At 47.4% G+C, this 22,648-nt stretch overlaps 1 protein-coding gene across 1 annotated transcript in view; it reads right to left on the bottom strand.

The window, feature by feature from the left end:
- Nucleotides 1-1,437: 1,437 nt before the first annotated feature.
- LOC119458093 (proline-rich protein 36-like) overlaps nucleotides 1,438-22,648 on the bottom strand; it is a 34,900-nt gene continuing 13,689 nt past the window's right edge. Inside the window, exon 2 of the mRNA XM_037719909.2 lies at nucleotides 1,438-6,887. Within this exon, the coding sequence (XP_037575837.1) occupies nucleotides 5,433-6,887 (1,455 nt within the window). The 3' untranslated portion in view covers nucleotides 1,438-5,432. The remainder of the gene's footprint in view (nucleotides 6,888-22,648) is intronic.

Consider the following 22,648-nt stretch of genomic DNA (forward strand, 5'->3'; position numbering starts at 1 on the left):
TATACGGTGAACAACAGATGTTTGGCCGAAAGGGCGGTTGCCAAAATCAAAGATGTCACTGTACGATTCGAGCACGAGACGGAGGTCCTTGGCCTGAGCAGAGGTGAGGTCAGGAGCAATCATTTTGGCGAAGTCATCCATGAAAGAATCAGAGCTGTGAGCTACAATTGGTGCTCGAGAGCAATTAGATAATCACCAAGGGAGAGGAGTTAATTTTTATTGCGATAGCAATTATATGGACACTCCAAAGCAGATTTCTGCCGTCGCCGTCGCCGTTGCCGTGAGGTTCCGTATGACGTCAATGGAGATGAAATGGAGCGGGTGCACGTGTGCGGTGTACTCCCACTTCTGGTTACGCCGCCGAACAAGTACCAGAAGCCAGCAAAAGACTGGCTAGCATTTAGCAAACAGCTCACCACTCTCGTACTGCATTAAACGCTTAATTCACCATTCGCCGTCAACATCACCGCTAATTATAGTCAATCAAAGCAAACAGCACAGAAAGTTTCTCGCATGTCAATTCCCACAGTGCGTGCATGGGATCCGCATAATTTTTCTCGCAAATACTCGTAATTAACTGGAATTTCGGCTATCGCCGTTTGTTCTCTGATCCACAGCACTCTCTTCTTGTCTCTTAACGTTACGCCTAACAATTGTCGTTGCATCATTTTTTGCGCGGTCCTTAATTTCTTCTGGAGGTTCTTTGGTAACCTCCAAGTTTCTGCCCCATATGTTAGCACCGGTAGAATGCAGTAATTGTACACTTTTCTTTCCAGCGACAGTGGTAAGCTCCCAGTCAGGATTCGGCACTGCCTGCCGTATGCATTCCAACCCCAATTTTATTCTTCCGTAAATTTCCTTCTCATGATCAGGGTCCCCTGTGAGTAATTGACCTAGATTAACGTAATCCTGCAAAAGTTCTCAATAACTTGTTGCAATTCATCCCCAGGGTAGCTGAACAGGACAATGCCATCTGCCGTGCGAATGTTGTCGAGATACTCGCCGTTGAACCTCACTCCTAAGCCTTCCCAGTAAAATATGGCTTGAATATTTCTAAGCATGTATTAATAGCATTGGAGAGATCGTGTCTCCTCGCCTGACCCCTTTCTTGATAGCTAATGTTCTACTTTTCTTGTGGAGAGCCAAAGTAGCTGTGGAATCTGCGTCGATATTTCCCAAGATATTCACGTATTATAGATCGGTAATGCGGACAATGCCATCACAACAAATGGTTTATTCCTGAGAGAAACGGTGGTTTTCTTTCTATACTTCTATAAGGGTAATACAGCCCAGCTACTCTCTTTCTAGTTTCTCTTAAAGTGCGGCGCTGAGATCTATAACGACGGGAGACAGCGGAGCTGTATTGAGTTTTAAGCTTTCGAATGGTGTTTTAGAACACTCGAAAAACAAATGAGCTACAGGAATACATTGATTATTAGCACGCCGGTGAAACGCGGTCACTCATTGCAGTAGTGAGTTATCGTGCTCCGTCGTCCACAACGTAGCCTCGCGAAATATCGCCAAATTCTTCGACGCAGTATAGCATACTTCCTTGCTATACCAGTTTTAGAGCTATATCTATTGCTATCGCGGAAGCGCTATACTATCTCTATTTTTGCTCCCATGAACAAACGAACGGACCAACTTTCGCTCATAATTCTTTTATTGCTGGCCACTCACATTTTTGGTCAACACACACAAACACAAACAAAAGAATACGGACGTGGAGATGGGGAGGGCAACGAAGACAAAGACATGAAACGTGCACAAACACACATACAGTGACAAAATTAACTTACAAATTAGGAACATAAATTACCGTTAGACGAGCACAATAAATACAAAGCTGTACACAGAGTGAGGTAAGCTCGATCACTGGAGGGATTCTGGTACGCGATGACGACACAAACACACACACAAACAAACACACACAAAAGGAACAAAAAAAAAGACAACACAATACATATAGCGCGATTTTTCGTTCACACGGCACAGACGAGACGTTTCTCCCGAATTAACGTGGATGTCTGTTTTAACATCGTGCCTCGGTCAACGCAGCCACCTGCCGGCACATACACTGACCGCAAGTACACATACTATATATACAAGTGCCGAGTGCAGTTTGCCCTCTGTCTCTGTTGAGTAATTTCGTTTTTCTATCCAGTCTGAGCACCTTCCGAGTTATCAAAACGGCCACCCCTTCCCACTATGCGAAACTGATGACAAACACCGGTGCACAGTGGACGTCCTTGAGTGCACAGCGCAGTACACGCGTGTCTCCGAGGCACAAGTATATATGTAATGTGCTCTATAGAATGTCTATAGTATGGAATTGAGGCGCAAATATTTCTACGTGAAGTACGCAATACATTACGAGAATTAGATAAAAAAAAGGACTAGATGTACTCCACAGCTTGTCACCCAGGTGGTTACTCAAGCAGCTATCACCGCCATAGTGCAAGCTCGTTTAAACCAGCATTAACAGCGTTACGCACCCTGCTCCCCATCTGCGAGATGTTACGGTTTTTCCGTTTTTTTTTTCTATTTCTGGGCGTTTTCTTAAAGGCACCACGCAGGAAGTCGGCCATAGTAGAGTACTGTAATTGGTCTCAAAACAATGACCGCGAACCATATGGCGTTACCGCCCCGTCCGAGCATGCGCAGTCGAACACGATGCAAGTCGCGCATGCGCAATTCGATCGTGCTATACCCCACGCTTGAACTAACCGGGTCTCGCGGGTGTGCAGGGCAACCGCACAGCCCTGTACATAAAAAAAATGAGGTTCCAGTGAAGAGAGAGAACCAGGTGAGGAAAGGCAGGGAGGTCAACCAGAAGAGCGTCCGGTTTGCTACCCTGCTCAAAGGAGTATGGACGTATACGTTAAGCGTTCGGCACTTCATAGGAAATGTACGAATGTGCCGGCTCTGATACGGACGTCATTGAGTGGCATAGCGTTGTGACCGAGTGTTACTAAGAGACAAGTAATCGAGCTGCATTACGAGTTAAGCATTAAGGGGAAACCTTAGGCCGCGGGTCCAACTCCGACGCAGCTTATTCAAATACGTGTAAAACTCAGACATGCTCCTCCGTGATAACAACGCCTAGGATGATTTCGATAAATGTTGCATTGGGAGAGAAAGTTAAATTGCAGTGAATTGTGGAAACAAAATTTCCACTTATGACCTGCATCTTTTTTTTTTTTTTACAAACGTGTTTTAAACAATTGTAAGTTGTGAACTTCGAGTTTATTTTAGTTTTATTTTTTTTTTACAAATTAGTCCCTCTACATTAAAGACAGATATCGCCGATCTGTCAACTGCACCCGTTAGAGCATTTAATGCGGACAAATTTGATTTATAAATTTACAGCTGACTTGAACTTTAAAAATATTTACAAGGGTGTTGCGAAAGTCACGCTCGCATAATAACGGTAAATCGCAGAATATGGTGTATAATACACAACTTTCTCCCGCTTTAGATGGACTATTAACAGCAATTTACAGAATTGCGATATCGTTTTTCGTTGATGCGTGACCGAGTTGTACACTTCACAGTTTCATTTCCGGAAAATTTACGACTTTAGACAATCTTAAAAAAAATTCACAGCGTAAATGAAAAAAAAAATAACTGCTGGAAGTGCATTTACCTATTTTCTTTTAAGTAAAACAAACCTCAACCAATTTGGTGCAGTGGTTGCCGATAAAAACGATTTCTCGAATCACTACAGAACACCGGCCCATTTCTCAATCGGTAGTCGTTTCAGAGCCTTCCTGTATAGCTCTTCAATTGGTCGCGTTAATGTCTTACGCGATCTCCAAAAGTGCTACCAAAATATAATAGCTAACGTCTATTGCCCGCAATATAGTATATTTTGACATGTACATGGCCAGTCGATGATAAACAAGTGCTCCACCGAATCGACCAACTGTAGCGCTAATAGTGGCTGGACGAGGCTGCCTTGATCGAGAATAGCAGAGCCAGACTTTTCAGCGAACAGAGCTTGGCTTGCCAATCAACAAGTTACCACGTGGTATATCCCTTGCAGCTTATTTTATATTCGTAGAGCGAACGATACTTCGTCACGCCATTGCGCTCGTTCACAGCCGTAAAAGAATAAAAAAAAAAGGCTAACTAAGTGATCATGTTGATATTGAGACAGTCGGCGTCAAATTATTTCGCACCGTGGGATATTGAAAGCCGAATAATCAGGGGCACGCAACCTGAAATTGAGGCTTCACTCTTGTACAAGGCCGACAGTGTTTTAGTATTTACTAGTTAATTTGATCTTGTCACGCAAAATGCATCTTGCAAACTTTTGACGCCGACTGCTATTGCACTCGCAAAGGAGGTGTTGGCTATTCCCAGCGGCTGAACGATGCAGGTATATAATATGCAATGGATTCCCGGGGAAAGGGCTCCAATGCGAACATTAACATAAAGGCGGTATAGCCTCGAACTTAGGTCGTGCTAGAAGTGTGCTTTTCGGGCTATGTGAAAGTTTCGTTGAAGGTTGTGCACCATTGTCGCATAAACAGAGCCCGAGATTAATAGCAATAAAATTTGCGCACAAGCCGTGACATTCCTGTACACAACGAAATCAGATGTATAACGTAGGAGTAATTCTGTCGCGGTTTGTGAGCTGCGCGATGCGCGAACTTTACACCGAACTGACCTGTATAACGAATTTCGGAGGCTCCAAGCACTTCGTTATAAAGGCGTTCGACTGTGGCGGCAGGTCTTTCTTTTTTTTTCTTTTTTTTTTTTTTTTGACGACCCATGTTACGAAGTTCCTAAAAGGGGCTCCATGCAAAGCGGTACAACGGTAAGTACTTGCTCAAGTGCCATGTATACTGTTACCATGGCGACAGTCGCAAAAGCGGAAAATACGTGAAGACATTTTGGTAAAGACTTAACACACTCGTCTTTATAAAAGCGTGATCAGTGCGTATAGTCAGTGAGAGGCAATTAAAAATGACAATGAGAGAAATGAACATTAGCAATGATGACCACTGGCCCGGGACGGATGCACAATGTTCGGTAGCTTCGTGTCAGCGCGAAGTCCTTATAGCCTATAGCAGTCCAGCAAGTCCCGTGGCAGTCATCGCACTCGTTCGAGTCTTTGTGATGCGCTCGCAATAGCAGTCTCTGCGCTGATGAGACGAAGTCCTCGCAGTGTAAAAGACTATCGCTGCACGTATTTAGTCGGCAGTGACGTCAGCTAGCACGACACACACTCACAGGTGAACAGTAAACACCGCGTCCTAACGGACCCCAAAGTCCAGAGCGTCTGTGTCCTAAGGCACGGCTTCTTTCGTGTGTCGTCCAAGGTGCCTCCTCTACCATCGCGTACCGCAGGAGTTGACCTGCTCCGATCTCCTTCGGCCACCACAGGCCGGAAGTCTTACGGTGCCGTAAAGGTGTGCGGCCGGGAATCACTGCTGCTGGTGATGCTGCGAGACCAGGTTCGCGTACATGGCTTGCCGCAGAAGGTTGAGCTCGGCGCGCAGCTTGGCGACCTCGTAGACGAGCCTCGAGTTCTCCTGTTCCAGGAAGGCGGCCCGGATGGCGATCTCGTCCTCCTTGGCCCTGCGGGCGTCCCGGGACCTCTTGGCGGCCTCGTTGTTCTTGCGTCGCCGTTCCCAGTACGCGCTGTCCTTCTCGGTTTCGGGGAGGCGAGAGCGTCGTCGACCGTTGCGGATGGGACCGCCGCCGTTGGAGGTAGAGGCGCCACCACCGTTCGGGGAGCCACCGTTTGAGGCGGCGGCGACTCCGTTGGTGGAGGTGAGGGCTCCGTTCGTAGTAGCGTCGCCGTTGGTGGTGACGACGCCGTTGGTGGACGCGTCGCCATTAGTGACGGTCAAAATGGACGAGTTGCTGTTCTCCGGCGACGTCTGGTCGCCGTCGTCGTCACCGCTTCCCGCGGGGCACGTCGCGGCGCCGTTGCTCATTGGCGAAGGCGACGTCGTGGCTATCTGGCCCGCGGAGCCGGCGGCGGCAGAGGCCGAACCCGTCGTCCTGGACCTCCTGTGGTGTTCCTGGCGTCCGTTCCCGAATCCGGTCCGCAGCCAAGTCTCGCGGAACGCCGCGAACCCCGCTTCGGCCACCGGGTCGGCGAGGTGGAAGCCCGCCGGAGCGGCCGGGGCCGCGGGCAGGAACGGGTTGGAGACGCTGTACAGGCCCATGCCGAGTCGCTCCCCTCTCTGGTACGCCTTGAAAGGCCGCACGTACTTGCCCGTCGTTGATGACGCACTCGGCGGCGGCGGCGGGCTAGTAGACGTGGCAACCGCCGGCGGCGGCAGCTGCAGGGAAGGGAACGCCGGCTGCTGCGGTGGTGGCCTGACGAGAGGCGGCGGCGCCGGGGAGCCCGAGGACAGGTTGCTCGCCGTAGGAGACGGCAGAGACGTCGGGCCGCCGTAGGGGTTGGCGTATCCGTTCTGGAACGTGCCGGGCGGTGACGTCGAGGCGGACCTGTTGGTCGACGTCGTCGTGCGAGGGATCACCAGCAACGGATTACGCTGGTGGAACTCCGGGGACTGCATCGGGTTCGACGCGTGTAGGAGAGGGGAGACGACGCCGAGAGGGAAGCGGTCGTCCGGGGACGGCCTCCGGTCGTCTTCGGACGACAACGGCGAGGAACATGTGGACGTGGCTGCGCTTTTGAGGGAGAAATCTAGTGGCTGTTCGGGCGGCTCGGGGTATCCATGGTCGGCGCTTCCACGGGCACTCTGGCCGCAGAAATCGCGATCGGGAGAGCAGTTCGCATCCGGGGGCAAAGGGTCCATGTCGATGACCGGGCTTGACGGGCGGACGGGCTCGGGGTTCTGCGTCTCCTGGTCGTGGTGACGGTCCGTGGTGTTCCTTCCGATGCCTCGGGAGTGAAGTATGCGCTGCGTCGAGAAAGAGCAAGAAAGAAAAGAAAACAAAGGTAAGAATCGCGTCACTACTAATCTGAAAACTGGAGTACACGGGATGGTCATTTTTATGTTTTCCGAAATTTTTAGAGATCGCCTGTTGCGGAGAACGTAATTCTAGTTCTTGAGCTGGATTATTCAGAGAGGAGGACATTACTTGCACGAGAAATGGAACCACACACCCAATTAAAAACGAAGTTAATTAACTCCCTGATTAATTAGTTTACAGCGCATATAAGCCGTTTACGAATTATAGCCGGCGAGTTTCCAAGGCGTATTCACTTCGAATGAATATCCAAAATTATGCCAGTTTGGAGATATGCGCCATCAAACATGCCGTTAAAATCCACTGTTACACATACTTTTTAACAAAGCTCTCTTATGAACTCAAGTACAGAAGTAACTGGAATGCCTAAGTACTTCGTCCCACACTTTGGGAAATAATATCTCGAAACTGGTGTCATCCTGGAGATTCATTTCAAGTGGACACGTGTCGTCTTTCAAACTGACTAGCTACAATTGCAATATATTGCAATACGAGAATGCGCCATAAAGTAATTTATAAATTAGTGCATGTTTGTTAATTAGTTAAATATGTGTCGATTTCGCGTGCCAATAATGTCCAGCTCTACGAATAATCCACGCTCAAGGGCAAGAATTATGCTATGTGCCATAGGTTTTTTTGTTTGTTTTTACTTCAGGAAAACTTAAAAATGGTCACGCCGCAGCAACCTGGCATTGTACTGCAAGCAATGCGAATGCCCTCTGGTTATGAGTGACAGCAATTCTCAGAAAGTATGTTAATCAGAGAACATGCGGAATATACGGAGCACATACAAGACACAAAATAAAAAAAAATCACCAGTCCTTCCCCTCTCGAAAAAATGGGGGTAAGCGAAGCGTGTGTTTGAATCTGACCTTACTCCAGGGTAACGTAAGGTTCACGACATGTCACGTTAATGAAAGATAACCGTTTACTAAATGTATGCATCGAGCGAAACAAAAGTTGCACGAAAGGGAAACAAAAGTAGTAGGTCGAGTACACACGACAAGCATCGCTTACCCCCATTTTCTCGACAGGGAAGGGCTGCTGACTTTCTATTTTTCTCCCCCATTTCTGTCTTTCTTTCTCTTTCCTTTTTTGTTTCTGGTACGTGCCATTGAGCTTGGACCCTCCTTTCTGCACTGTCACCAGGATCAGCCCACTTTTCAGCGTGACACCACCACCACCGAAACTTGTGAGTCTGTAAAGCTTGGCTTAGAAGGGGAGGGGGGGAAGCACTCCTTTAATACTGATTTGTTTATCCACGTGCATGGCTAGGTTAGTGGCACCTAATATGAAATCATATGTAATCACATTGTGCTCCTCTTTCCAGGCCATTTATCAACTGTACTAAACGTCGGCCTAAAGCACTGGACTAAAAGCACGAATAAACGTTAGTTTCAGGCCAGCGCTTGGTCGTTCGAATTCTTGCTTGGTGCCGAGTCCCGGCATTTCGCACCGTCTCCGACCCAGATATGTACCAGCTAGCCTTCGTCAAAAGCCCCCGTTGAGATAGAGAGAAGCATCGCGGACGAGCTAAGCAGGGAGGGTATTTTCGGCAAGCAAATTTCTACCATGGTACATCGGTACGACGAGTGACACACCGCGTGAAAAAAAAGAAAAATAAATAAGGAAACCGACTAAGTACTTACCAAATGTAACTACTCTAGGCAACCTACTCTTGGGCAGCGCGTAATAGAAGGATGTATATTTAGTAGCGCCCGCCGCAACAGTACGGCATGTTCTCGCAACTGGCTGCTCGAGGCCACATTGAGCTTCATACGCGGGCTTTTTTCCCGCTCGGAGAACCACGTTTATGTTGCACATATTGAGCAACACTAAAACTGTATCAGGAGTTTTTCATGTTGCTATTCAACTTTCTCATTGCCACTTTTCATCTAATTATAAGATTGGAGAAGTTGATTAAGACTAATCACCTAATTAGACGAAATGCAATAAAAATTGAGTATCTCCAAGCAACGGCAAACAACATTACCTTGGTTTTGTCCAGCTACGTGGCATGTGCATGTTTTAAATATTGGTGCATGATAGTTGGAACACGCTGTATGAAGCGAATTCTCCCATGCGGATGAAACAAATTGTAACATGTTAGCGGCTATCTAAATGAGTGATAAGCCTTATAGGTACTGTTGACACTAAGGTCGTTTACCTGGTGGGTGAAATACGCAGCGAATACAAGTGATAAATACGCATTCCTGGCGGTGATTTTACCCGCACGTTAAGAACGCCAAACACATTCTAATACAAGTGCGAAAACTCCGCCAATTCTGAGAATACTACATTCAAGTCACAAGCGGGGTCACAGATTACAGAGCAGTCACGTGTGAGACCGAGTAAAACAGGGCAAGCCGCAAAGCAAGAACGAACAAGACCAGCCATTCACACGATGTTATTGCGCGTAGAAAAAGGAAATGTGTTGACACTAGGTGCCTGAGCGCCTTCGAAGACATATTTCAAAAGTTTGCGGAGCGTATCTATATCATGGATCGTTTTTCTGCGTTTGAAAGAAATCCCGCAATACGAAAAAAAAAAAAAAAAGGACGTACCACGTGACTAGGTAACCACGCGCGTGTACTCCGAAATGGCGCAAAGGATGCTACGTCTGGCATCCCGCTGAGTTACTGCCGCTGCTGCTGCAGGTGCAGCTGCCACCTTGCAAAGGCAGGTGAGGGGAGGAGGGGGGGGGGAGTGGGTGGTTTGTCAAGTCAAGGGAATGCCTTTGCGAGACGACGTATTCGACATCCACGACGTTTTGATTAAGCCCTCTGACGCATGCCACAACGCCCTCTGGACGCCGTTAATTGGACGTGACACCCCTCCCACCTGTAGAAGCATTGCAGAAGCTCCCGCGCTTGCCTCCGTGATCACACGCAATAGCAAGGACAATCAGAGGGGGCGGGGGGGGGGGGGGGGGAGGTGCGCAAGCGGGTGCACGTGTATGGTGTACGCCCCCTTTCTGGCTACGCCGCTGAACAAGCACCAGAGGTCAACAAAATATTGGCTAGCATTTTGCATCGTCATGGTCAGACCAAACGCGACACCCTGTGCAGGGGGGGGGGGGGGGGGGGGTGCTAGAGGCAAGGCTTCCTTCTGATGGACTCCGAGATCGTGCGTGCAAATCTCGGAGGCTATGCTCTACCAAACAATCTTCCCGCTGAGCTCGCTTGAGAGCGCTGCCGTCGCTTCGCGTGGGCGCGTCGTCCCGTGTTTTACGCATATTTAAGATCACACCACGACTGCCGCAGGCCGTCGACGTCACCGTCGAATATCGTCTGTAAACACACAGCTTACATCGATTCCCAGAGTTCATGCGTTCTGCCTAATTCGTTTGAATAATCAGTACTATTATTTTTTTCGCGGGTTTTTTTGTTTTGTTTTTACACTCAGAAAATAGTCACGTAAAAGATGGCGTGCCGCAAGCAATTGATATTTTCGAAGGGGCTCTGACAGCAAGTGTTTGTATATCGGCCCCAAATATATATAAACGATTCACAAATAATCATTACTATTTAATTAGGGAGAACACTAAATATACGAGAGGCTGCTTCCTGTTGCTCCTACAACATACAATTGGTTTCATCCGTATATAAGGCTTCGATTTTCTCTTGCTTCGATATAATTAGGCTTCGACAACTGGGACACCCTGTACTCTATATTTCTTCGCGCGAATTCTTTTGAAGCTTCTTTTTCGTAATGTTTTCCTCTGCTGGTAATGCGAAGTATACCAGGCCCGAGCGCACTAAATCAGGCCAACCTCTCCGAATATGTGCCCGAAATGTTCTCGTATTCTACTAATACATTTGAAATTCATTAACCCAGAGGTTCGTCTTGAGGTTGTCCTTTTGATGGCTAGGTTGCGCCGAGAAAGGTGGGACAGCAGCCCAGCTGGTGAAGACAACAGAAGGAAAAAAAAAAGCACGTGACAAATGGGTCTACTGAAACACAGGATTCAAACCCCGTTCACATATAACCCTCTAATGCCGAAATCTACATCCAGAATTACAATTTGTTCACCTTTATTTCTGGCATGAAGAATACCCCCCCCCCCCAAAAAAAAAATTTGTAAAAACAATTAAATGGTATTTAAGTTAATATAAGTAATAATTTTATTTGGTCTGCTGGACTTTCCACGACTGAAAACTCACGCCAGTGTCTGTCCACACAATTCGTTCCAAATGGATCCGCCTTGTGAACTCCCCTGCTCGAATTTCTAAATTGCAATATGGACCCTGACGTAATTAGTTGAAACGTAATTAGTGAATTGAATTTGTTAATTAGTAGATAATATATTTAATTTTTTTTGTTCAAGTAATGTCCGCCTCTTCGAGTAGACCAGCTCATGGACTATAATTGTGCTATCCGCCGCAGGCAATCTAGGCAATCAATTATAAAATTTTCCATTATACAAATTAATACTTTGGTGAAAATGACATGCGCACATTCTTAGGCACCTGTAGCGCAGATCGCAGCGCGTCCGTGAACATTGCCATGGACCGACGAGTACACGACGAGTGCGTTGTCAAGTCGAAGCAGCCTCGTATATGGCAGGTGTGACGTCATCCACTACGTCACGATCCGCGCTCCGAAGCCGCGCATCACGTCACCGAAACGAAAACACGCTGAGCCCACTTCACCGTGCACATCACACCGCAAACGTCGTTCGACGAAAAGGCCCGTCAACTTTCGAGTGCGGGCGCACGCCCCCGTTTGCGTGCGGGAATTAAACGTCAATTTCTGCGCTACACATTCAGTATAGTCTATAACAGGGCGCCTCGATGTCCTCCTCGCCCGCCGCTCCGAGCGGGGGAGGAGGTGAGCATTGAGGCATCCTACAGTCGTCAAACCGGTGGCTCCGCCTATCGACTCCCCGTGGAAAGTGGAGGCGCTCGAAACGTCGAATCGTTTGACGCACTTTGGCGCCCTCTCTCCGCCTTCGCTGGAACTACGAATGATGATGATAGTACACTAATGCCTTGTTTTTGTTTCCACTGCATGCGCTGTCCCGCTCTCGCCCTCTGCCAACGAAGCCAATATCCTCATTCATTCCCAGCTTCCCCCCCCCCCCCCCCCCGCGCCCCCATTTCCTCGTCTGAATCGATGGCGTTCCTCCCGAGTGCTTCGAACGGCTATAGAAAACCACGCAGCGTGAGAAACAAGGAAAGAAAAAAAAATGTGAAGCTCGAGACGGAAATTAAAAAAAATAATAATGCGCACTGTAGTTAGCAAACAGCTATGTTTCGTATTTTTTATGCGCCTAGAGTAAGTAGGCTTAGATCTCTCGGTCTTCTGTTTATATATAAATAGACCCTGTATGCTGTTACTGTTTCGGGAGTCTTTGCGGAGGGCACTCCCGTGATAGTCCATATTAAGACGCATTCATTGGTTATCTCGTTTCCGGTGGCCATTTTTCACCTGATAACTTATCAGCACGTAGACGCGCCTACAAGTATCGTAACTTTCTCGAATGTTATCGCCGATTCTGTCGCGAGAGAATCTATAATCAGATAGCATCTCATTGCACGCTGGACTGTAGGATAAGTGATGTACAAGTAGTCAAAGAGCCTAAAGGGGCCACGAAACATTTTAGCTAATCGTTAAATGGCCTCACCATCAAAGGACGCCGCCTCATGAATCTCCTACCGGAAAACTTTTTCAAATCCTTCAAGTATAAGCCGATTTAAACCTATAGTTTTCACCCCAATGAGCGCCTTTCTCTTTCCATTCGTCATCATTAGCCCGCTAGAAGCTACACAGTGCTGAAGCCAAGGGAGATTAAGGAAACCAGCGTTGTGGCAATTTGGGGGTTTTACTAAAATATGTTAACGCCGTCCGGTAACGACGCCACGGAAATAGTAGATATCTTGAACGATGAAATACGCGCACCCGTATCAACTCTTGATAACACCCAGCCCGTCCGGCCAAGTATACTGTCCACAGTATGCAATGCGCGGACCGAGTAGTGCATGCTTTTCTACGTTCTATAGAACGCCGTTGCCCAGTCACGTCAGACGCTGGACACATGTGCCTCAAGATGAGTGGAGAAGTTGCCGAGGCGAAATCCAAAGCATGCCCTACTATAAACTTCTTCCTTCGCTCGCTAGGCTGTGTTTAGGGCGCTGCTGTTTGCACACGAAGTTTCAGAGCGCTGGTTGCCAACGTCCTCCTCGCCCGGAGCGGTGGGCAAGGTCCCGCCCGGCGGCGAGATAAGCTGCCCGATTTCTGTCCTCCTCCTATGCCTTGAAATAGGTAACCACAAGAGTGTCGCCATGTTGCTACGCTGTGCAGACGACGAGACAGCTCAGACGAAATGCGCAGTCAAATGCGATATCAAGCCTTCCTCAGTACGGTGGCGTCATCTAGTTCAGGCACCTACAAACCCACACCTTTCACGCACCGTAAATAATGAATAGAAAATTTATAAATAGCCTCACAAGACATCGCGGCGGAGGGCGACGAGAGCTATGTTGCAGTTTCTATAAGGACTACAGAATTGAACGAACGGCTGTGGCCTGAACTGATGTTTACGGTGCTGCAAGTGCTACGGTGCTGTGCAGTGATTGTACGCGGTGACAGTGTCACTTTACCCCACTCTCCCCAGCGTAGGGTAGCAAACCAAGGGTTCCTCTAGAGCACGCTAGCTGGTCTCTTGACCAGCAGTGCAAAGATGAAATCGCTTCTCAGTCTGATTTTCACTTAACTAAAAATTGCAGTTATAGTATCATTCAGAATATTCTCGCGATCACGATATCAGCCAATTATATACATATATACATATATATATATATATATATATATACATATATACATATATATATATATACATATATACATATATACATATATATATATATACATATATATATATATATATATATTGTAAATTCCCTGCTGCACGCAGGCAGTCCAATAATATTTGGCTAGCATGTTCACAGCAGCCTCGTTTACAGATCGGCAACGTTGTGTTTTGAGTGTTACTTGTTCTCCAGCGGCACAAGCTTGCTCAATAAACACTTCACTTCTTGCATCACGCCTTTGCTAGTGCCTTATTCTTTACCGTCACGAGGCGACGATATTATACCTGTGGTATCCCGGTAGTGAGTGACTCACATACATTCAACATTCCGTATATACATGCGTCAGTTCATTTATGAGCGAGTGTGTGTTCTCTATTGATCTGAGAAGCAATGTATATTAAGATTTAATCAGTGGACTGACATTTCTGTGAACACATACATTGTGTATAGTGCGCCGTCGTCGGCTTCACCCACCACGTCCCACCTGGGTCATAGAGCCAGCTTTATGTTAATAAACGATGTACTCATTCCTTCAGTCATTCATCGTTCCTTTAACAGCTTCGCTGTAAAAGGAAATGCAACGGAAGTACAAAAGGCGTCTCCATGGCAACGAAAGAAGCAGACGTACGCGTCGTCTGTTCTATTTCCTGCGGAGAATGACGTCACCGTGACACAATCTGTTGCCTTCTATTCTTGCGAAACGTTCTAGAGCAAGGATTTGTTTGCGAAAACAGGCCCCTCTGACATCACCGCTCAGCCGCCCAGTTCTCGTCTGGCATTCCGATTGCGCTGCTGGGCAGACTGCGTCACAGCGCTATCGACGCTTAAACAGCAGACTCCGCTTACACGGAACTCGAAGGTACAGACAATAGCAGAAGTTTGGTTTATGCGAAGGGCGCCGAAATTTCGAAAATGTGTTTCATTTCAAAAGCGTCGAGTGGTTTAGTTTCACTGCACTGAAAAAAAAAAAAAAAAGAAGAAACGTTACTGTGCTTTGCGACAGAACTCTGAAGTATCAAGGCTTCTTTCACGCAATCTCCATTGTATTTTTTTTTTTTTTTTTTTTGCAGTCGCCGTTACGATGCACAGAGCAACGCGAAAACTAAAGCAACGCGAATCAAAGCAGCCGAGGAGGAGCCACCAGCGCGTTATCGACCGCCGACACCCCCTTCTCCCTTCCCTCTCCGCCATCACTCCCATTGGCAACGGAGCGACGAATCAGGCGCGGGCCGCAAGAACCCCGCCGCCAATTGCGACACTCCCCTCCACTTCCTTTTATCGCTTTGCCTCGCGGGGCGTCAGCGGTAGAGCATGTTGCGATGGAGAAAAATAAAAGCAATGGTTGGGGAGGGGGTGTTACGTAACAACCGTCGAGGGAGGTTGGGTCTTCTCCGAATATTTACCCAAGGGCGCTCTCTGGATTGGTAGCGACGAAGGCCACTAGCGGTGACGCAATCCGCCCAATCGGAGATTCGTGCTCGTCCCTCTGCTTCCAGAGTCTGCACGGTCATGCGGCGACGCCAGTATGTGTAGCGCGAAAGCTGTTAGGTGCCGTACACGCGTTGTGAAGAATTAGTGTCCAAACAACTCGTGTAAGCGTTGGTATTGGTATGGGGGAACGTCGATAGCGCTGTGACGCAGTCTGCCCAGCAGCGCAATCAGAATGCCACACGAGAACTGTGCGGCTTAGCGGTGATGTACCCGGGGGCCTGTTTTCGCAAACAAATAGTTGTTCTAGAACGTTTCGCAAGAATAGAAGGCAACAGATCGTAGAATTGGGCATTATTAGAGCATGCGGCCGGGTTCTGGTAAACAGTTCTTCGGAGCGAAAAGCTTCCAGGATTCAACCCGAGGGCCCTGCCCATTCATAAAAACACTTTCCTTCACGTAAGAGCGAAATCAATGGCAAGCACATTAGGCACAACGCTCATAGTACCACCATGAAATAACCAGGCATGAAGTGCCTTCCCGCACCTAAAATGGAGAACCTTCACAAGTCATCGCAACGTGCGCTGGGTTCTGCAATTTATTAGAGTTGTTGTATATATGGCTCCCTTTATATAGCGGACTTGTATCTCCGGGTATTCCGGAGTACGTCTGCCTTATCACGCATGTCTGCGATAACTTTCTCCTATTTAATGCTGATTTACACGTGGCGTAACGTATATTGGAACTGCCGTTGATAATTCCCACAGTGCCGAGAGGTATCAACCGGAAATGAGCAGATTATATTATCACGCCGCCGTGCTAAAGTGCCGCTTCGACATACAGGCAACGGTGACGTCAGATCGTGTTGGTGAACCAATGGAAATCGATAATTTGTGCGTTAATCTGCAGCTAAGCTGGCGGTGCTGCTGAAAGCGTTTGTGATGCGGAGCCCGTGACAACACGAGCAAGTAATATCTTATAGTCACTAAACTATCATTACGAGCGCTGTTGAGGTCATTGCGATAATACGAATCAACTTACATTTTTTCTCTAAGCTTAACACCGTCATGGACAAACGTGTGTGCTCATATTGACTAACCCGTCCTTAAGTAACCAGATAGCGCTGTCGAAGACTGATTGCCTTACATCAACAGAATGCTCACTGGTGCTATAGTTATCCCTTTACTGATTTAGCAAGAGAATCTGCGTATCGCTTGTAGCTAGAGCGTCAGCGTATCGCGTGTAACATTATCAAACGCTGTGCTGGAGTCTATAGATAAATTGCGGGAAGTGATCACTCTTATTTACGCGACTAAGCTCAACTCTTATAATTGCGTTCCAGACGAGGGACCCTTTCCGGAACGCATGCATGCTGGAAAACCAGACAACTCAGTGGTTAACACCGAACACTTTGACAGAATGCGAAACGAGGCGTCAAAGAGTTTACTACAAGTTCACACTATATCTATAGGAAGCAGTAATTTCGCATAATTAATCTGACACCATCTTTTCTCAATTGCGCAGTACTCCGATCTCCTGGCAGTTCCCGAAACAAATTGATAACCGATAACTAGAAACTTGATACAGAGAATAGGTGGAAATATACAGTCAAACTATGTTATAATGAAACCAGATATAACAAAGTAGGGGAATTTCCCCTCGAAGTCCCCACAGATTCATAGTGCAGTACATAGAATTGATATAAGTAATGGATACAACGAATGCGCACCCTTCAACTTCGTTATAACAAGGTCTTACTGCATGTGTAAAAAAAAAAGCAGTAATGCTCTCATTCGCCAGCCGCTGAACCGATTAGATAGCATTTTTATGTGTATATGGTGTTTCAATTTTGAGTGGACATTTTCTTCGCATCACGTTAAGCTGTAATTTATTTGCCCAATACTGCAGATTGCAAGAGCTGCTCAAGCAGGGGAGGCTTTAGGTGTTAGTGGCCAATCTTCAAAAGCATCAACAGTATAGTACACTCTACTCGATGTCCACATTGTAAAACTTCGAGGATATATTTGTTTTTCTCTATACCTGCATTACTTTTCTGGATTTGTATTGACGTATTACCCCATAAAATAATTCTTTAAAATTTAACCGGTGCTGGGCGGAGTCGAACACGCGTCATATCATCATCATCATATATTTATGTCCACTGCAGGACGAAGGCCTCTCCCTGCGATCTCCAATTACCCCTGTCTTGCGCTAGCGTATTCCAACTTGCGCCTGCGAATTTTCCAACTTCATCATCCGCGTCATATAGATCCCGACAATCTTGTCTGAATAAAGATTCACACATGCGCCACGCGCGAACATCGTGGCGGCGTCCCCAGATGTCGCAAGGCGTCCAAAGGGAAGCTCGAGAGAAGAGTCCCGAATGCATACACGCCTCATCCATGATGCGTTTCGGCGGTGGCAATACGGTGTGTCGCTATTCACTGCGACGATGCTTGTCGTATTTAACGTCGAATTACGTCGCGAGACCGATACTGCCGGAATTCTTTCTTGCACATCTCGTAACATTTTGTTAAAAATTGGTGGCTTCAATAAAAAAAAAAGGTATCCTACGCTAATCGACGCCTTTTAAATATAGCATACTGCATTGAATTTGACGCAGTGGATGCAGAACAAGATGGTCTCTCCATTCTGAAGATCGAGGCAAAGCTTGTGACATTCGGGTTTTAGAGCGCTGCAGCAAGCAACACGGTTGTCCGGAACTTGTGAAATGGATTCAAGCAGCTTCCGTTTATAATAGGTAGCAAAATAACAAAAAAAAACAATAGTAATATGCACTGTATGTGGGTCACATTAGCTTGGTGCGTAGCCAGCGAATAGCCGACGATATACCTGTCGAAGTGGCTCAATTTACTTCACTCGAGTCACTTGTGAAAGATTGTGCTGTTAGCTTTTCAAGCGAGTTTCGCGAAGAGGCCGATATGACTCGCGCGAGGAATTGTATTGGTTAGGTAGCCAATTGAAAATATTCACTATTTGAACCTGTTTCATTAGGGCACATGCTACAATTGCGAAATGGAAGCAGAGCTATAGCAAAGGCTGCTTATCCGAAGCATTAAGACTAGCACCACTTTAAGGATATCATTCCTTCAAATGTTGCTTGGCGATACAATGACGTCCCCGAGAACGGGTTTCCAAAGACCTGCTTCTTACAATTTGAGATGAACTGAACTGCAACGTCAATGCATATTTTTGCAGGCCATGTGGACGGATATCTTGAAAGTTGGCCTATAGCCTTAGAACCGACACTAAGCAGACATAACTTCGCTGCTGCTGGGCTAATATGTGCCATGTGCGCAACATGTGTCCTAAGTGAACAGTTAGTGAATCTTCATCGTGAAATTCGATTACCGTATCTTACGAATGCACAAGGCATTTTCCAACAAAACACGCAGTATATTGGATGAAAAAGAAGCCAAGACTTCATACTATATTAGATTATGCAACTTCTTCATGACATGCTTCGATCATGAAAAACAAGCGCATTAAAATCTTGGACTTTTCGCTACCATAATGTGATTACTGCTTATGCGCGAATACCACTACAACACTTCTTCGGCATTCGAATGTTTTGGTTTTGATGCTATGAGGCGCCAGAGGGATGTGTAGGAGGAATAAAATTGGGAGGTTCATTACACCCCCTCCCCTTAAGTATATCAACGAATATAACCTGTCATATCCGAAAAAAAAAGAACGAGGCATTCTTATTAAAGAAACATACCTCATCTATAATCCCATATAAACACGTGTTCTGTTACAAAAGACCCACTACCGCGTATGTACCTATAAATCATTGGGATTATTGTACAGGAATTATAGGGGATGTCCTTCCTCGCTAGGAAAATAAAATATATAAATAAGCCGGAATTAGGTAACTGAAGTATGCGCGCGCTAACCATACTATACGTAATTGTTCCAACCAGAGGGTTCCAAGCGCATAATATGCCAATCGCGCAAGTCCAGTATCCATCGCACCGTATGTCTCCACAAGACACTACGTACCCTGAAGAAGTGTTCCCTCTCGGCGTCGCTCTTCATGGCCGAAACGTCGTCGAGCGGGCCTCCGTTCTTTCCGAGCATGGCGCACCGTCCAGATCACTCAAACACACGCGCACTCACGCGCGGCGCGCGCACACACACACACAGAGAACAAGTCACTGGAACGACAGATCGAAGCAGGCGCGACGCATCATCGCACGGATCGAGAGACGGCTCTCTCCAGGATCAAATCCCAATTTCGTCGCTCGACACTCTCGGGAGACAGAACCGCGAGATCACGGGGTTATGTATCGGTGCAGTCGCTGCGGGTGGAGTAGCAAGGACTGACGGTTATCGAGTGAAGGGTTCGAGAGGATATACGTCGCTGGAAGACGGGGGCCAGTTTGGAGAGAAAGGGGTCTGTCCACAGGACGGCGCTAGCAACGGGAGAGAGGGAAGGTTCCCCTGGCGGCTACCTCTCGTGACGGCCGAGGAAAGCAGTTAGCCGATTGGTGAAGCAGCGAGCTCTGGAGGAAAGGGGTATAACTGGGTGTCTCTGTGCGTGTGCGCGCGGGAAGAAAGTGCATATGGATAAGGGAGAGAGAAAGAGGCAGAGAGTGTGTGTGTGGGGGGGGGGAGAGGGGGGGCAACTAGAACGAGTGGTCAGTGCAGTTCCGAGGCTAACAGTCGTCAGCTTCCCAGCGCGCCTTGCGGCTCTCCTTACCACCCGCAACCGATGCGAGATACCGCTGCGCGCGCGCTTCGGGTTCAACCCTTTCAGCGTCCCCACAATCGAAGCCCCCACGTTTCCGTGGAGAGGGCGCATTGTCCTCCTTTCCCGGCGGCCGGCCTCTCGGTGTAGCGCGCGGTCCCCCCCTCCTCCCCCCCTCTTAGCTGTTCCGCCTGTCCCGGTCGCCTCGTATATCGCCTACAGCGGCTTAACTTCCACGGCAAATGAAGGAGCTCGTTTCCTCTTCTCGGAAGTTTTAGTCAAGATTTTTTTTTTAATTTTGCGCCGAAATGCTAGGGCTGGTAAGTTGAAAAAAAAAAGCTTCACAAAGTGTAATCCGAACAGGAAGTGAGGAGACGAAGACAATATCTTCCCATATGCATAGCGCGGATGTCGGTGATGCCAGTGGCGATAGCTCATCAAGGTGACAGTATAAAGGCAGCAGCGGAAAATCAATTGGCAAACTCCTGCAGCCCAGAAAAGTGGATTTAAAAATGCAATTATGGGATTTTACGTGCAAAAACCACGATCCGATTATGAGGCCCGCCGTAGTAGGGGGACTACAGAATATGAACCACCTGGGGTTCTTCAAAGTGCGCCTAAATCTAAGTGCACGGGTGTTTTCGCATTTCGCCCCCATCGAAATGTGGCCGCCGTGGCCGGGATTTGATCCCGCGACCTCGTGCTCAGCAGAGCAATGGATATATGACATTTTGCCGACCAGCGCAAGGTGTTATATCGACAAATATACTATATGAAAGTATCTCACGTAGTGTCACAGTGAAATGACGCAGTAACACGAACGATTGTGTTATAAAGATGCTACTTATACACTCCGCTGCCGATAAACGACGTCCGCGAGCCATGCTCGGAGTTCTATATACAAACAAACCGCGCTCACATGACGCCTGCATCAACTACAGACTTCCGAATTAGTTGTTCCCGATGAAGTTACATGTGCAATCCAGGACGTAGATGGGGATTCGTACATGCTATTAAATGACGTGTGACTCATTAAGCCAGAAAAAGACTCGAAGCCATCTGAACAAAAAAAAAAAAGGCTTTCTGATGTACTTTGCCGCACGGCGCTATTCTCTGTCCTGTCGTTTCTTTTTTCGACCTTTATATCTGTGAACCCATAAGCCTAATAACAAGAGGTGATACAGTGGCGGTCAGTTAGAAATAACACGCACAAAGTTTAAATAGTGGAAAGAACAGGACGAGAAAAGCGCCGAAAAAAAAAAAAATCTCGACGAATCTTCGATTTCCCTAAAACAGTATCACGCATCGGCCACCGAGAGACGCAGCTGACGAGCTTGAGTAGAACGTTCTTACCTGATGTCTATACAGCAGCCTATACCATAGAAGTTTATGCGCTGAAGCCGTGCGATGAGTCGGTTGTCCCGCGAGAACGCCTCAACTGCTGAGTCAGCAGTGGATCCGTGTATAGAGGATTCGACGCACTCACTACGGCTCGAAGAGGGAATATACGTAGACAGAATCCTCACCGCAACAACGCCGTGATGAGAAATCCTTTCCCCGAGAACGTGTCAACTGGTCACTGAAGACTCGAGAAATGGACCTGAAGGGAGCAGCTCGGGACTTGATATAACCTCGAGCCCGATGACGTAAGAAGTTACCACAACGACCACGTGACTAGAAATTAGGCAGAGCAGAAAGCCGATAGGTCAAGCTCGTAAGCACGCCTCTGACTTGTCCTGCCAGAGAGTCATGGTTATGTAGACAAGACTAGACCCCCTAACCACAAGCAGTAACGCGCGACACGCACTGATAGTTGATCTGATAACTGATTGCTCACTCAAGCGAGTGGCAAATGCAAGAGAGATGGCATGCAAGGAGGAAATCACTGCCCATGACCTTATCTGCACCGACCGGCAGCTCCAAGATTGAGACATTGTGTCTCCATCTCAGCACAATGAGTGACGTATCTGCGGTCGTCACGTTTCCCCTCCGCAAACCGGGCCCCACAGACCTCATCATGCACCTATGCCCACAACCACATCTTGCAACCATGTATGACTCATGACTCACTGCGTGGTAACCGAGTCATACCCGAAGCGGCCCCCCGCTCCCCAACCGTCTTGGAGAATGAAAAGAACTCCTTTGACTAGTTGCCGCCTCATTCGATGAAAATTTTGTTTCACTTGCAGAACTTTTGTTGGGAGTGATGACTGAAGTTCGCGCTCCTTTACATCACTTGGTGCTTTGCTTTCCGCCGACTGACTACGGCGATTAAAGGTTTGCTTACGCTTTAAAAAAAGCTCGCTATCTTATTTGTCCCCAATCAATCATCGTCTATATCCTGCGTGCCTTTACATTCTACAACGCCGTGTGCCCGGTGCTTCCAGGTCACGAAGGGCACACAGGCGCGTTATCGGCATGAAATGGCATTCTTGACAGGTATACCGAACGCAGAGTTTTCAAGAAAGAAAACGCAAGCATGTACAGTACATGAGACGATAGTCGTTTGGGGAACGAGATATGCAGTGAGTCATCGCGACATCCGCCAACCTGACCAGGGAATAGTAAAATGCGAAACACGTGCATGGAGAACTATCAAGAGTATCCTATAAAGCAACGTCTGTTGGGAGAATTTGTGCCTCTTTATTACTAAAGAAAATACTAAGAAAAAAAAGAAAACACAGTCAATGACAAGGGAGATGACAGCGCTCGTCATGCCATTAATGAACGTTTAATTATG

The sequence above is a fragment of the Dermacentor silvarum genome, chromosome 7 (assembly GCF_013339745.2).
Source record: "Dermacentor silvarum isolate Dsil-2018 chromosome 7, BIME_Dsil_1.4, whole genome shotgun sequence".
Lineage (NCBI taxonomy): Eukaryota > Metazoa > Arthropoda > Arachnida > Ixodida > Ixodidae > Dermacentor > Dermacentor silvarum.